The 15,968-nt window shown below is 40.8% G+C and overlaps 1 protein-coding gene across 1 annotated transcript in view; it reads left to right on the forward strand.

Annotated features, from left to right (window-relative positions):
* kcnb1 (potassium voltage-gated channel, Shab-related subfamily, member 1) overlaps positions 1-15,968 on the forward strand; it is a 40,279-nt gene that overhangs the window by 4,564 nt on the left and 19,747 nt on the right. Inside the window, exon 2 of the mRNA XM_084349458.1 lies at positions 93-757. Coding sequence (XP_084205584.1) covers positions 140-757 — 618 coding nt within the window. The 5' untranslated portion in view covers positions 93-139. The remainder of the gene's footprint in view (positions 1-92; positions 758-15,968) is intronic.

Raw genomic sequence — 15,968 nt, forward strand, 5'->3', positions numbered from 1 at the left:
GTTCAGAGTCTGATGATTTATGTGTGGACCTTGACATTTGAGGAAAACAAGACAATACTAATGGTTTCTATCTTTTTTTTTTAATCCCTTAGATACAATTATGAAAGAAAACTGGACCAGGTGTAGCTCATAGCCCCAGATGTTTGCCTCATTCATCGAACCACGAACCATTGAAGTCATCATGGAGAAATCCCTGACAGAATTAAATAAGGCCGGCTCTCACTCAACATCATCGCTGCCGCCTGAACCGGTTGACATCATGCGCAGCAAGACATGTTTCCGCAGAGTCAGGCTGAATGTCGGGGGTCTCCCACATGAAGTCTTGTGGCGAACGTTAGATAGGCTACCACGAACACGTTTGGGAAAGTTAAGAGATTGCAACACCCACGAATCTCTGATGGAAGTGTGCGATGACTACAACCTCGAGGAGAACGAGTACTTTTTTGATCGACATCCGGGGGCGTTCACTTCAATTTTGAACTTCTACCGCACGGGCAAGCTGCACATGATGGAAGAAATGTGCGCCCTGTCGTTCAGTCAGGAACTCGACTACTGGGGCATCGATGAGATCTACCTGGAGTCGTGTTGCCAGGCGAGGTACCACCAGAAAAAGGAGCAAATGAACGAGGAGCTCAAAAGGGAGGCCGACAACATGAAAGACAGAGAGGGAGAAGAGTTTGACAACACTTGCTGTACTGAAAAACGAAAGAAGCTTTGGGACCTCCTGGAGAAGCCCAGCTCATCTGTTGCAGCAAAGGTAACTGTCATTGGATATTTGGTGTAAGAGATGAGTGTGTGATTGGTTGGAAATATCTCAACGGTGGATTGCCATGAAATTTTGTACAGAAATAAGTGAAGCCCGCAATTTTCCACGAGCACCACCTTGAGGTTGACATTTGTAATTTAGACTGTGATGTCGATGCAATATTTTATTTTCTAGGATGGTTATGGGACATCCAATCATAGCACACCATTTAAAACCCCATCCCAACCCCTAACCCTAACCTTCTTGGGTCCACAATGACAGGATGAGATAATGTGAGTTTCCTTCACCATCCTAGAGGAAAAAACACTTGACTTGACATCTATTGGATGGATTCTCATAAAATTTGGTACAGACATGTCCCCCCATTGATTCACTGCAACCACATTGATCCCGTAACGTTTCTTTCAGCACCGTCCTCAGATCAACCTCTAAATCAGTCCAACACTTTTACTTTATGACCAAACACCTGCAACACTAATGACATTCCCATCATCCCCAGCTTTGTGTTTAGTGAGAATTAGCAGGAGTATTCTGAATGCCTCGAGTTGAGAAAAGCGACTGACGTCATTGTCAAACTGTCCCTGGCTCATCCTAAAATAACTATAATAGTAATCCTTGAACTGACTATCACCCAGTCAAAGCTTCTGGACCAGCTGGTGCTACTCCCTGTGATTTCTCCTCTTTCTGAGGGTTTCATTTATTTGTGTCCAGCGTACTAGTTGGGAACAGCTTCTCACCCTCAATCTGAGCCAGAGCAAGGGCCCTTCACCTGTCCATCTTTTATGCAGATGTTGTTTATTTACAAGGTGGCCAACTGTCCACTAACAAGGAAGTTAACTACTTCTAGTTAGCAAAAATGAAAGGTACAGCTTTTCAACTGATTGATTCGGTAGTTGCCTAGCAACAACAACGCCAACAGAAAAACACACCGGACTGCTCTTTTTTTTAAAACTGTATGAGCTTCACCCAAAAAGGCAATGCGGTGCACCTCACCTTTTGCCCTCTGCAAAACATGCCCTGTCTGACTGGGTGCCCAGGTCTCTTTTTATAGTGCGTCGTGCTTCGACATACTGATACATGATGTCGTCCTTGTCCCGAATCAAGTGCTGTGACTTTTGATGTTTGTCGCGTTTTGAAATGAACATAAACATGCGATGTTGTCAACCATTGAATCGTTATGTGAATGGTTGAATGGAGGCATGAAAATGCCTGCACACAAGCCCGCAGCCTTCACATGACTGTGCACTGCTAAGTGTGACTGTGTGAGTAAAAAGGGCAACCAAAAATAGATAATTGCCATCACTTACAAAGGAAAACACAGGGAAAAATGCACATTAGACTTTTCAGACCTACTATCACATTTAAAAGACATTTACAGTTGCACAAAATGGATCAATCAGGACGCCTCCGTGTCACGCTTCGGTATTAACTTACTGTATGTTTTGATTGTCACGAGGTTGGACCACGAAGTGAAGAATGGAAATTACAGAAAAAGCCGGTGGATGTGATTTATCAGTGTGGGATGTGTGAGCCATTATCTGCCATTATGTTTTTTTCAAGAACTAGAAAAAAGTACGTCTTAACAGTCAAATATGTTTGGTGACAGTGAAAGCCGCTTTCAGGATGCATCGCTATTAGCCAGCTTTAAAACATGACACAAGGTTCATTATCTGTATTTGCTGTAACGCTCTTTGTGCCAGACTTGTAAGAAAAGTCCATGGCTGTATTTTTCTCACATTTGAAAAAATCTTTCTTCAGCGTAGAACCATCATACACACACAGAAAAACACCTTCGACCAGGTAAATGTACAAAATGCAAAGCATACAGACATGAACTCGTGCATGCATTACACTTTGTCTGACCTCATGCTCTGGTCAAGCATTAATAAATCATTGCAATATCACTCAGCTGCCCTGGTTTACAGCTTGAAAACGCATTTGACTCTTGAAGAGATTTCTTTTGATTGTCCATTTGCATTCTGTTGTTGTGTGTCTGTGACAAACCCACGCTGCATCATCCTGAGCCAATTGAATTTGAGATATTCTGCAGAAGGCTCAGATATTGAATTATATCTCTGTGCATAAACAACGAGTCAGAAGTGATTTAGGATTGTTGAAATCATTCGGATTAATCAATGCTTGGGAGGAGCGTTTTGATCAATAGAGCAAATATGTGACACGTACACTAATTAGTGCACATGTTTCAATTAACAACTAGAGCAAGAGAGAAATGCCAGACAAGATTAGTTGGTTAGCAATTTATTCAGCCCATCCCCCAGACTTAAACCACAATATGTTAAAGGACAAGTTCACCCAAAAATGAAAATTCAGTCATTATCTACTCACCTCACTTAAGTTTCGTAGTCCACAAAACATTTCTGGAGCTTCACAGCAAAACAGCGTTTTAGTATTCTCCTACATAACTGAATTAGACGGGGACTTGTTTTAAAATGTAAAAAAAAAATCTTTGAAAAAGCAGCACAAAAGAACTGTAAATCAGCCTTTCTGGTGTAATCCAAGTCTCCAGCTGTTTCAAGATGCCAAATTGATTTGAAAAGATTTTATTTACACCTTTTTTGAAGCCAAAATCTTCACTGTAGCTGCTAAGCTAAAAGCTCGGCCACGCATCCAGAGTGTAAATAAAGACGTTTCAAATCAATTAGTGCTCTTGGGGCTTCCAAAGACTTGGACAATACCCGGCAAGCTGTATGGAGCCTTTTCTTTTTTTTCTTTTTTTTTTCAGCAGTTCTTTTGAATGTTTTAAAACAAGTCCCCATTTACTTCAGTTGTTTAGGAGAATGCTGTGTTTTGGTGTGAACCTTCAGAAATGTTTTGTGGACTTCTTTACCTGGCCTTTTATAAGCATGGGGGTTGAGTAGATAATACTGACAACATGGTGGAACAATTTTCAACTGTGTTTGTAGCAGCTGTACCAGGTTATCCAAAACATGATCTTTTCCTAACCCAACCCAAACTAAACTACACCATAAACAAAGCTTAACATAAAATAGAAATCTGAACATAAAGAAACGTATAGTTGCAACATATCGAACGTCAATATATGTATGGTTTGCGGAGACGTATATTGCCAACATTTGTTGTGGTGATTGGGTTGATTTACTAGTGAAGAATTTATGAAAAAGAAAGGTGACAGCACAGCAGCTGCTAGAATTAAGCACCCATGTGGTTGTGTGTTAATATTATTCACTGTTTGGTTGAATGAGCATTTAAGCCTGCGTTTTTGTTTGTAACATCCGTGTATTGAAAGCACACAGTCACATTATTTTTTACTTATCCGAGGGCCACGCCTGAGAGCGCTGGCTTCCGCAAAACGACAGACTTGGCCCACGGCAGACTTTTCGGAAAGCCACACCTGCAACTGCAACCTGGGAGACCACAGCAGTGTTAAACATGAGCAGCCTTTGATCACACTCTTCTAGATTGAGCTGAAGGGATCAAAGAGGATGCTGTCTCTCTCCAAACACTGTTTTAAGGGGAGCAGAATGCCTTGTCTGGGAAACGTTAAGGAAATGGAAATGAAACCATTAGCAGTTTGTGCTGGCTGATGCTTTGCGATGAGGATTTGTGAGAACTGTCAGCGCTGCCCCACAAACAGACTGCGATGAGTGCTGCGAGTCTGTCAGAGGAATATCTTCTTCATAGGAATCAAAGAGATGTAAAATCAATTTTTATTGTGTTAGAGCTAAGGAAGTGCTGTAGCCTACAAAGAGGAGATGACCACTCTGAGTCGACCATTATGGCACCCTGATATCTGCAATTTATCAAAATATCACTGGAGAACAGATTTGAAGCGCTTAACCAAGATGGGTGCTCCTCGATTTGAATAATGACACAGCAAAGTGTATGTGGATATTGTTTTCTACAGATCTGTAGCTCTCTAGTGGGTGCAGTGATTACCATTAAAAAAAAGCACTCATCATCTCTTGGTTTGGCATCATTATAAGCCTATAGCGGAGGATAACGTGCCAGAAAAAAGAGCGACCTTGACACAGCAAGACATAGAGTTTATCATTTCCTAATTAGCTTAAAAGGGCAATGTGAAACCACAGACCAAACTGCTAAAAGCACAGAGGGCTTGTCGAGCGGTCCAGCTTCGACCACATACTGTTCCAGCGTTAGCTCATCAGCTGTGCTCTCCTATCCAGGGTCAGGGATGGTAATGTATGTGTAACAGCCCATAAACAGATGGTGAATGGTCGAGATGAGCACAAAACAAATGGTTACCAAGCAACAAAAGTATAATTTTACCATCACTGAAGGAGTGAATACAGAACATTAGAGTAGGTCTATTTGTGTTTCTGTGTGTGTGTGTGTGTGTCATCGCACTTCTGCTCAGCTCCTGTATTTTAATGTCTGTACAGTGCAACGCAAGGAAGCGAGTAGTAGCTGCAATATTTGTCAAGATGTTCAGGGAAAAATCTAGTGTTGCTGCGTGTGTTCTTTCTGCCCTGACGTCCTTCCTGTCTTTCTTTTCCTTCACTGGCTCACATCTCTGCTTCCTTCCTCCCCATCTTCAGGCTCCTCCACCATACCTCCGACTAAATGTCAGGGAAATGTCACATTAATTATTCTCCAGGAGACTCCGGGCCCAATTTGAAGCTTCCCTCTCTCTGTTTACATTCTTTGTACGACGCGGCATTGTCTGCCTCTCGCTCAAAATCTGATTTGAGTCACCATAAAATAAGATTGCGTCTGACTGTCGGCTATGTGGCACCAAGAAAATCCTTTTTTCTGCAGGAACATTTATGTAACGTTATCTCAGATTTGAGTGGTGTCTGCCATTAATAATGGCAAATCATATCAGAACTCTTCTTTCACTCACCAACAAAGCATTCATTTTAATAGTAGTGATGTTAATATCTGTATTCATAACTATGATACTACAGATTTGCAATCGTGAATGAAATTAATTTGGAACTTTACTCAACTTTAGGAGCAATTTTCTAAACATTCACTGGATATTCATTGCTGCAAGACTGAAATACACCAAGCCCAACTGTAAAAAATCACATTAGAGACAGTTTTCACAAACATTTTTAAGATTCTGTTTGATGTTCAGCTGAAAAATGAAATCCATGGGTTTGGCTTCAACCATTTCACAGAAGACACAAAAACCAGACATGAATATTGCTGTCATTTTTGTCCTGCATACTTCCAAAAATGGAGAGTTACCGATTCCTGCTCTGTCAGGGGGTATTGTGCATCAGATGGCAGGCAACAAATTTCAATTATTTCCCTCTCATGTCACACTTTAGGTGACATATCAATGTGGTTTCGCTGTGCCCCCACTCATAAATCAGTCTGCAGCTGAATTCCAAGACTTGAAGCAACAAGACTAGAATCAATCACTATTTTCTGACAGCTGAGAAGTCAAAGGGATGATGATGTATAGGAAGTCATATAAAAACAAGACCAGAATGCTGTGTCCCAATTCAGGGGCTCGATCATCCAGAGTCTGCGCTTCTAGACTGAATAATTCATGAAGTCCCATTTCTTTCTTTTGCACAAATTTTGCACAGCTCCCATAAATTCATTCAGGCGATCCTCAACAACTTTTTCTGCTGTCTGGAAGGTTGGACAGCCTCGCCTGGGGAAGAGGCACAGGTTCAGTCTGGCTTTTGCATCCTTGTGAAGATGCTTCAAGTCTGGTGTGACAGCTTGCCATAACACAGAGATAGCCCTCGTCACCAGTGACCCTCTTTTGAACCTACTACCTCTATAACAGAACCGTCTCTGTTGAAATAACAGGCTTCTCTCATGGTGTCCCCCAGGGATCCATTCTTGGCACACTGTTGTTTTCGGTTTACATGCTTTTCCTCTATCAGATTATACAAAGATATGATGATAACAGACAGTTGTTTATTTGTTTCAGCAATTCCAACAGTCTAACTAGGTCCAGTTCTTTCTGCCTCAATGACATCAACTAGGCATAATTTAAAAAACGTGATGATGACGCTTGATGAGGTCCTATGAATTTGACCAGTAATTTCCACCAGTCATTTCAACTGCAAGACCAGCTGCCTATAAGAAAAATATTGAATGATTTGCCATACATTTTATTATTCTTTTATTTTTGATGCAGGTGAATATTGTCCAGTTATTTTTTTTATCTTATTTTTTCCCCCTGGTGCTCTATACCAACTTATTTATAAACATTGCATATTCAAATACAAAGTATAAAGTGCATTCATAATCTCTAAACAAAGTCCTCACAACAGTTGCAGGGCACACTGATGAATAATTCAACCCCTTTGTCATATTTGTTGTCATCATCCAGCATTGAAGTTAGAGGAGTTTGTGCTTGGGTAGCTTTGCTGAGGTTGCTGTTCATTGATTGTGAACATACAGCATGTGACAAGCACCTAACAATGTCCAGTCCCAGACGTAACAAGCCAAACTTTGTATCAAATTAGACAAAAACTAAAAATAAGAGTAAACAAACAACTACAGTACAAAAGAAAGCAAAAATCATCTTTATTTCCTTCCCCTTAGACCCTCTTTGACTTTCTTAGAGGTTAATTAGTGACAATTTACAATAAGACTATACTGCAAAATAAAGCAAAAACCATTACCATATAGTTTTTGTCTAATTTGAAATAAAATTAGGCTCCTATTAGTTAACTTAAGATATATCTTTGTTTTTTTATTTTCCGACAGAAAACATATAGTCTTTGCCTGATTTGATACAAATCATGTTTTTTTATTTAGTGTATACATGTCTTTTTTCAACTGTCTAAAAAAGACAATATTATTAAAAAAAGTAAAAAGTAAAGCTCATTACCTTCCATCAAAAGCCTACAAAAGCTTTAAAAAAACAGGTGATTTTCTCCCCTCGGTGTTCCATCTCAAACAAACTGGATGTTCACTGAACACCTCCAGCTTCACATTGGTTTATATGTCAACCACTAACAGTAAACACAGACGGTGTGTGCCTGGCTCACAACCAAAGTTTTTTGGGCCATTCTGTAGCCTCTGCACGTCGTGCACGGTTGGTTTGTCACCTGTCTAATGCACTGTCTAATGTTTAAATCACAGCATCACAGATGCTCATGTTAAATTTAAACCAATGTGTTTCTGCCCTTATTGAACACATCTGCAAGTGTTTTCATTGAGTCTCGTTCAGTCACTTGTCTTTTGAAAAGTGGTTGTGTAGTGGATTTATCATGAATCTGTGTTGCGACCAGGGGCGTGATCCAACTCTGTGTGTTTATTGAACATCCAACATAAAGCTGCTAGTTTGTGAGCTTATACAAAAATACAGAGAAATAATTGTTTTTGTCATGTTCACAGTAGGGACTTGTGTACAGACTGTGTCAGCTGTGTGCACAGTACAGACACAGCCTCATCTCCCAGATCAACAACAATGACCATCAGCCATCAATGCTTTATTTAAAAAGTACAATAAGTAAGATAACAGTTAAAAACATTAAAAATATAACTACGATTATCCACAGAATGTGAAGGAATAACAGTTTTCACATTATGATGTCTGTTTAATGTTGAAAAGATATATACTGAAGTTAGCATGCTAAACAGCTAGCCCTTGCCCATCGAAGCTCCCATGGTACTGGTGTCAGCAAGAATTCTCCCCTGGTGCTCCAAGCTCACCATCCCGCCTGCTAGCTGCACGGCTAACTGAGCTAACGAGCTAACAGCAGCTCCAGTTAGCAGTAATTAGCAGCTACTCTGGTGATATGCTGCCTCCCGTTTGTTTTCAGTGAGATTTCAATAGGTGACCTTATTCTTACATATTGCACCGTAAACGTGCTGATGGCTGTTCATTACCGTAAACTTACAGGATTGTAAAGACACATAAAATCGTCCACTTACTCCCCAATCTGGTAGTAGGAGAATGTACTTTTTTTATATACCTATGTGAGTCTTTGAGCCCTCTATGTTACAAACACCGCAGAGAAAGAGGGCAGCAGCACACAGAGTAACAAGTATCTCATGTAACTCTCTGGCAGGAGGCTGCAGAGTGACCATGCAATACTGAAGTCACAAATTTGTGCTTGATAGGGGATTAGGGGAAAATAAGATATCAAACTTCCCCAGGTTAGATGTCCACATTGTCTGGGTTTGTGAGGTGCAGAGATATAAGCTGGGATCATGTGTACGCGGAGATTGAGTGCCTCACCGCTTGCTTTCATGCCGGTTGCTCTCTCTGCCTGTCACAATGTCTCCTCGTCAACAGCAGCGACTGAGTGGTTAAGCCTCTTCTTAACTTGCCCTGAAGTCAGATTCAAGTGCAGCTATAAAAATTTGACTGCAAACACTGAGGTTAAAGTTTCAATAAACTTCAACAGTCAAACCTTTGTTGGTCCATATTTCAGTTTTTAGTTATAGTTTGCTTAACATATGGGTTTATTGATAGGGAGGACACACACACACACACACACACACACCTATATTTGCATAGTAGACAGTTTCTAATGTAGTGAAACACTATCCTGGGAGTAATGGATTCTTATGATGATGTTAAATCAACTTGTTTAAAAATATCTCACTGCCTACTTCCTCTTTCTCTGACCCACTACACACACACACACACACACACACACACACACACACACACACACACACACACACACACACACACACACAGCAAGCCTACTCAGATAGACTGAAAACCTCAGGAGATTAAGGTTGACATTCAGAGTGAAACATTCTTTACAGTAGATGGATGTAATTAACACTGTGACTTTACTACTATATGTGTCAGAAATGCATTACTGAAGAACTGTGACAATGAGGTAACCAACAGAGCCTCCAAACATGTACATTCAAAGGATAGAGGGCTGAAGTGTAGGAAGCTGAGCTGCTGTTTTTAGACTCGGTGAATCTTTTTGGAAAAACTCTGACTTGTTGCAGTTTATTTTACCAGCTGAAACTGACAAGACAATGTTTTTTTCCCTCTTGTTATGATCTATTTAACTCAGTTAATTTGTTCCCAATGTGTCCAAGAAAGTTATCAACCAGGAAATGACCCAACTTTTGGCCAGATGGATGGTGGCACATTGAGGATTTGTGTATCTGCTGAGCAATTATGATCAAGATCTTATAATACGGAGAGATGGCTGCCTTCCCTGTCCTCCGTCCTCATTGCAAATTCATTTGCATTTCACAGCCAAACAGTTTGGAGCACCAAATTTCTGTTTATACGCCACACTAAAGCCATCCAGAAAATACTTTTCCTCACACATGGTGAAGATTGTTAGTTCTTGACAATGCTCAGAATGGCACCCAAATAACTTTTTGATTAACAAGAATATAGTTTATGGATTCCACGTCTTGATCCAACAAATTTAACCTGCACAATCTCACTCTAAATCTTGCAAGTAGTGACTTGTTGCGGGAAGACGACTGTGAAAACAGTTGGAGAGAGGAAATTTGGAGTTTACCTAGAGGAACTGCCAGCGATAATTTACTCATGGTTGAGTATTTAACAGATTTTGATAATAAAGATGAGGCAACAACGGGAACAGCTCATCATGCAACATTTTAGAGCGAGACGTCACCTTGTGCGACACGTCTATTTCTGGTTACAAAACGGATTTTATCATTTAACCAAAAGGTCTTTATCCATAGGAATCATTTCCGTAATGTTGTCAGACACTTAGCATAACAGTCTCAGTCTGTCAGTGGCAAAAACAAACGTGACTTTTTCACAAGCTGAAAATATGTTTCTTAACCAAAGGGCTGTTGTTCCCTAAACCTGGATGCAAACTCTGGATTCTGGTGTGACAGTCTTTGACTTCATCCACTTCAACAACCTTGCTGTGACTCCAGCACGGTTCATAAATGTAGTGTGTCATTCAGTCAGATAAACATGGTGCAGGCATGAAAAAGAGAGAGTCTCTAAAACGTAAAAATTTCAAGACAATTTCACAAACTGCTGTGATACTATGTCGAATGACAGTTTTCCAAGTCCAATATCGCAGAACAACGCTAACAGACACTTAAATCCTCAGAGCCGAGGAGGACTGCGGAGTCGCGAGTTAATCCTCTGTGGATCTGTCCCCATGAGCGATTCCTTTCACATTATTCTTATCCACTCGAAACATTTTTAATTTCAAAATATTATTTAGTGCAGCTTTAGGACTGTTTATACAGCAGAGTTTCATGTTCACACACTAGATCTGGTTGTAAGTGCCAGCAGCGTGCATCGATGAGCCATTTTCTTCAAAAAACCTGTTGTCACAGCAAGAACAACAGATGAATTCATGACTTCACTTTTTTTTTCTTTTTTACATACTTTGTGCTTTTACAGAAAGCACTTCGAATGGCAAACACTCAGCAGAGTGCAGATGTCCACTAAGGCCTGATAATCCCCCCACATAGCTGTTACTGTCACAGTCAACAGTCTGTTGGTTCGATTACACAACAGTAGCAGAAGTTTTTCCTGATGGTAGAAGTAATGGAAAGGTGATGGGGTTCGCAGTAACAGTGGGTGTCTCTCTGCTGTGTACCATAAACATTTTGCTTCAGGGCAAGGGACACGCTCATTAGAAAGTTGAATATGTGGGCAATAAATCGAAGGTCATGGGGGTTTTCAGAATCTATTTTCCTCCCTCTGAGGCGACCAAACATTCATGGCAAATTTCACACCAATTCAGAGGCGATTACATAACCGCCATGCCGGTGGGAATTATCATTTGATGTGCTGGGGGGGATATTATGTTATGAAACACGGGAGTCAAGACCGTATGACCAAGGGTAGAAAGACCAAGCCGCGGTGAAGAAGATGAAGATGATGATCACCAGTCGTGCCGTCTTGTCACTGTTTATTTGATTGATATTTATAAGTAGAATTGGTTAATTTCCGATAGAGGTTTTGAGATGAGTTTGGGGCTGTTCAGTTAACATTATGCTGCATGTTTGAACTCTCAACGCTGTTAACGTGCAGAGGTACAATTCTCTAGTGGTTGAGTGGTGTTCTTGAGTATTTTACAAGTCATGTCATGCATTTTGTAGTGGGTAGTTCAGGGTTTGTGGTGTCATCTCAGCTTTTCCGGCTCGCACGGGGAGGCACAGCTTCGGTATGTTTCACAACTGCAGAATAGGTTTAGAAAAGACAGTGTGTTCGTTTTGCTCTATTTACCACCTCTATTTCAGAGGACATGTTCTGTATGTTTGGTGACAAAAATTCACAAGTGTCTTATCAATGATATAACCACAGTCATCAAAACAACAATCCAAAACACGTTCCATAGAATCGTCTTTGAGATTGTGCAGCGGATGACAAGTAAGGGGTCAAGAATTGTGCATCGCCATAGCAGAGCTACACAGCTCCTTTGTTCATTCAATTTGGAGTCGAGCTGTTGTTACGTGAGCAGTGAGCGAAAGACACTAAGTCTTCAGTGTCCCCAAGGGGAGGAAGCCTGAGGAGCAAAGACTGTAAGGGATAGGAAGAAAGACAGCGCTAGATCAAGAGATCCAGAGAGTTGGATACAGTAAAAATGAAAGAGGTGAAAGAGAAAATTACTATGAGACATGGAGGCTGAGACTGAGAAACAGAAAACCAAGAAGTAGGTTTATGACTAAGGGAAAAAAGAATTCAGCAGATGATAATGGTTGAATATTCAGTTGTCTTTAACCTGTAGGAAGAACATTTCAGATTATGTGTTGTGAACATATGATGTCGTATATTGCTGAAATTATTGTTTCTTATCAGAATGGGAATCAGTATTTTGATGCTTTTATTTCAATGTTCACATGCAGTATTTCCATTGTTGGTCGATTATTTTGACTAAATTGTACAACTCCTTACGAGTTAGATTCAGTTGAACCTGGATAACCTGGGAATAGTCTGAGATAATCACTTTGATGAGGAGCATTAGCCATTTGAGTTTATGGTCGCCTTCGGACCAGATTAAACTCTAAAGAACGAGGCTCTTACGCGGGACAATTGCACACATTCCCAGAGGCTAAAAGAACAAAAGCATCTGGTTAGTGTTTTGTTTTTTTGCGATGAGAGCAGAAACAAAAGTTCAGCACCGAAGACCCAGATCTTCTAAATTAATTCTCGTCACGAGTTGTCTCACCAGACACATGTTTTGCATCCAAGTCTTTCTGGGACACAGAATGCTTCCTGTTAGGAGAAAACACATGTATAGTTAAAATAATCATCAAATATTTAACATGTCCAAAAAGAAAAGATGACTAAAGTAATTTCAACATGGACAGACGGGTTTATGGAATACTATTTAATGTCTTAGCTCACAACAAAATGGTCAGCATGGAGCCATATACATTACATGTTTCAAGGCTTTTCCTCTATGAAAAAAGTGGGACTTTGGCCATATTTTTTATTGAAGACATGGTAGATTTAGTCCTGCAGTTAGAGTGACATAGTGGGCGAAATGTCCCGTGAACGGCCTCACTCACAGACTTACTGTAAGTAAGTGAATGATTAAAATTGAAACGATATGTCTGTTTTCCTGAATCAGTGCTAACCCTCAAAGAGAGTGCTCATCGACGACTGTCACGACTGCTGAATCATACACCAGCATATGATACAGTACACTGTATAACACTCACGGCGTTTGAGCAACAATAAAGAGTTTGAACACTGAGCATATCCATGTTCGCTTTTCTGATGATTAGCGGGGAACGTGGGAAAATTTCACAACTCTGGAGAGTTGCATGGCAGCAGTAGTTTCTCCTCTGTCACAATGATTGTGGGGTAAATTGTCAATTAGTACAATGCTGCAGGCTACAAGCGAGAAGCTGCTTTTCCTGAAGGTGTGCTTGCTGTTTTGGTCACTGTTTTTTTCTATAACCCTCAGTGAAAATAGTGAAATTTACACGGTATTGGCGTGAACAGACCTAAATGTACTACAAGGAGTTTTTAACTGGTTACAAAATAGTCTCAATTTAATACTGATGCCTCTGTATGACCTACATAAACAAATGAGGCTGTCAGTGAGAAGACTGGCTCTTTCAGTAGTCATTCCTAATGCCTGCCACCAGGTCACGTTCCAAAAATGAGGATGAATTGAGGGGTCTCACAACGTTTACTCACCACCATCATATATAATGTTATGTAGCCTCAAAAAGATACATTACCTCAGCTGTATTTAAAAAAGACAAATAGTATTAAGGCTAAGTTAGCAGAAAAAGATCTTTACCACAGGAGACGTTGGTGCCCATAAAGCTTTTGTCCACAGGGACAGACTCAACAATAAATAATTGTTCCTTCTAGCGGCTTTAAAATTAGTAGATTTTAAATCCAAAACAAAAGGGAGAAGAAGGAAAAGCCAGTTTGAAGTTTCCAAAGGCATAAACTAACAAACCAACCAAATTACTAAGGCCAAATTTACATTTAATTGGTTTACATTTATAATTTACACTCCTATCTATAAATAATATCTGCCATGTCTGTAAGTATGAGTCACTACAATGAATACTGAGAAAATCACCTGCTCAGCAAATGACATTCAGGCAAAACATGGTGGCTCAGATCCATATGGATCCAACATCTGTCACATGTCATTCCCATCTTTCTCCATTACACACTGAGCAACGAAGTGGAAAATAACCACTTGGGTCAGTTAACCCTCGTGGAAAGGATTTATTTTATGCACAGAGTATATACTCTGAGCTGATGTGTTGTGTCCTGGCTCGGGCCTCTACTTCCTCCAACATCCACGCAGCAGATGTTTGGAGGTGTCAGTAGCAATCGCTCCTCCAGAGTACCTTCGAATCAGACCCTGCAGGTGGAGAAGCAGGTCGGACAGTTTTATGAGCAGCAGCTGTGGCAGCAAGTGCTTGCATCAGTGTTACAGCAGAGTTTGTAAATGAGGGGTGCAGCAGGAGCAAATGGGGGTATTGTCAGGCATACCACCTAGCAGAGGATGCACTGGATATACTGTGTTGCATCAAGTAGAGTTTAAGTGTTTCAGTGCAACTCAGGCTGTCTGCCTGAACTAGTTTGCAGGCTCTAAAAAATATTGTTGTGTAATGGTTGTGCTGCCAACCATAATGAGCATAAAAACTTGTCATGACATTTTATTGCTGTCTTATGCAGTCTATGGGATATAACAGGTTTTTGTTTTTGCCATTGGTCATTTCCTTCCTTAACCATTTTTTACACACACACACAGTACAGCAGAGTGGCCCTGAGGCATCTGCCAGCCATGGCCCTACAGAGGGGCCACGTCACCATTACTGTGATATGCAACCCCTTGCGCACCACATCAACATCAGTATGTGTGCACCGAACAGCAAGGTCCATAAATCAGTGCTCCCCGGTCCAGAAGCTGCTCCACTTGTTGGCTCTGTGTAGAAAGGTGAATGAATGACTTTGAGTAAAATGTGAAGGCCACAGGCAGAAATAGAATCTGCCGAGGGGAAGGAGAAACCTTCATCAAGCCACCGGCAGATTGTGAGAACAAGGAGAGAGCACTTGACTTCTGGTGAAAGACGCCTTTCACCTTGATGAGCACCTTCACCTGGCCTGGGTTTACTTCCAGGCACACACAATCTCATATACCACCACTTGCATATACATAACAAGAATGTTTTCATTATTCCGTCATTGACCATTCTCTAAGCCCATCCACTAAACAGTGACTAGCTTAGCAACTGTAACCTGGCATGTGTCAAGTTGTGCAGTGTGCATACAGGGCTGTAGTAATAGTGAGGATGCCAACGGTTTGCCTCAGACATGCAGCCTCAGCCTCCGTCTCTTAGCACTATATCATGCCATCAAGACTATCTTCAAGACCCATTTCATGATCTCAGCTGGGAGCCTTAAAAAGTCTGCCAGAGACTGTTTCACTATCTCACAGAGCCAACGTTAGTTTAATTAGGTAGTTGCTAGCTGATCAAATCTGCAAGTGACAGCGGCCTGCAGTATTTATCTTACTGGCCAGAAATGAAAGGACCTCTTTTGTCTACCTCTGTCTGAAATCACATTCATGGATTTTTAAGAAATTAATAAAATCAAGTGGTAAATCTGTCAACATTTCTTTGTGCACTGTCCTTATGATCGGGTAAAGTTTAGGTGCAAAAACTACTTGGTTAGTGTGAGGAAAACAGCAGGTTATGGCTTGCTTGGTTCTGTCGCCTAACACGGCAAGAAAAAATGTCTCATCAAAAACATACAGCGGTTTTGCACTTACAATGTTCTGTCTCAAATAGTGGTCTCTGGACTGACAGCCATCTTGCCTCTGTAAAA

Source organism: Pagrus pagrus (genome assembly GCF_965226575.1).
Source record: "Pagrus pagrus genome assembly, chromosome: 3".
NCBI classification, from domain to species: Eukaryota; Metazoa; Chordata; class Actinopteri; order Spariformes; family Sparidae; genus Pagrus; species Pagrus pagrus.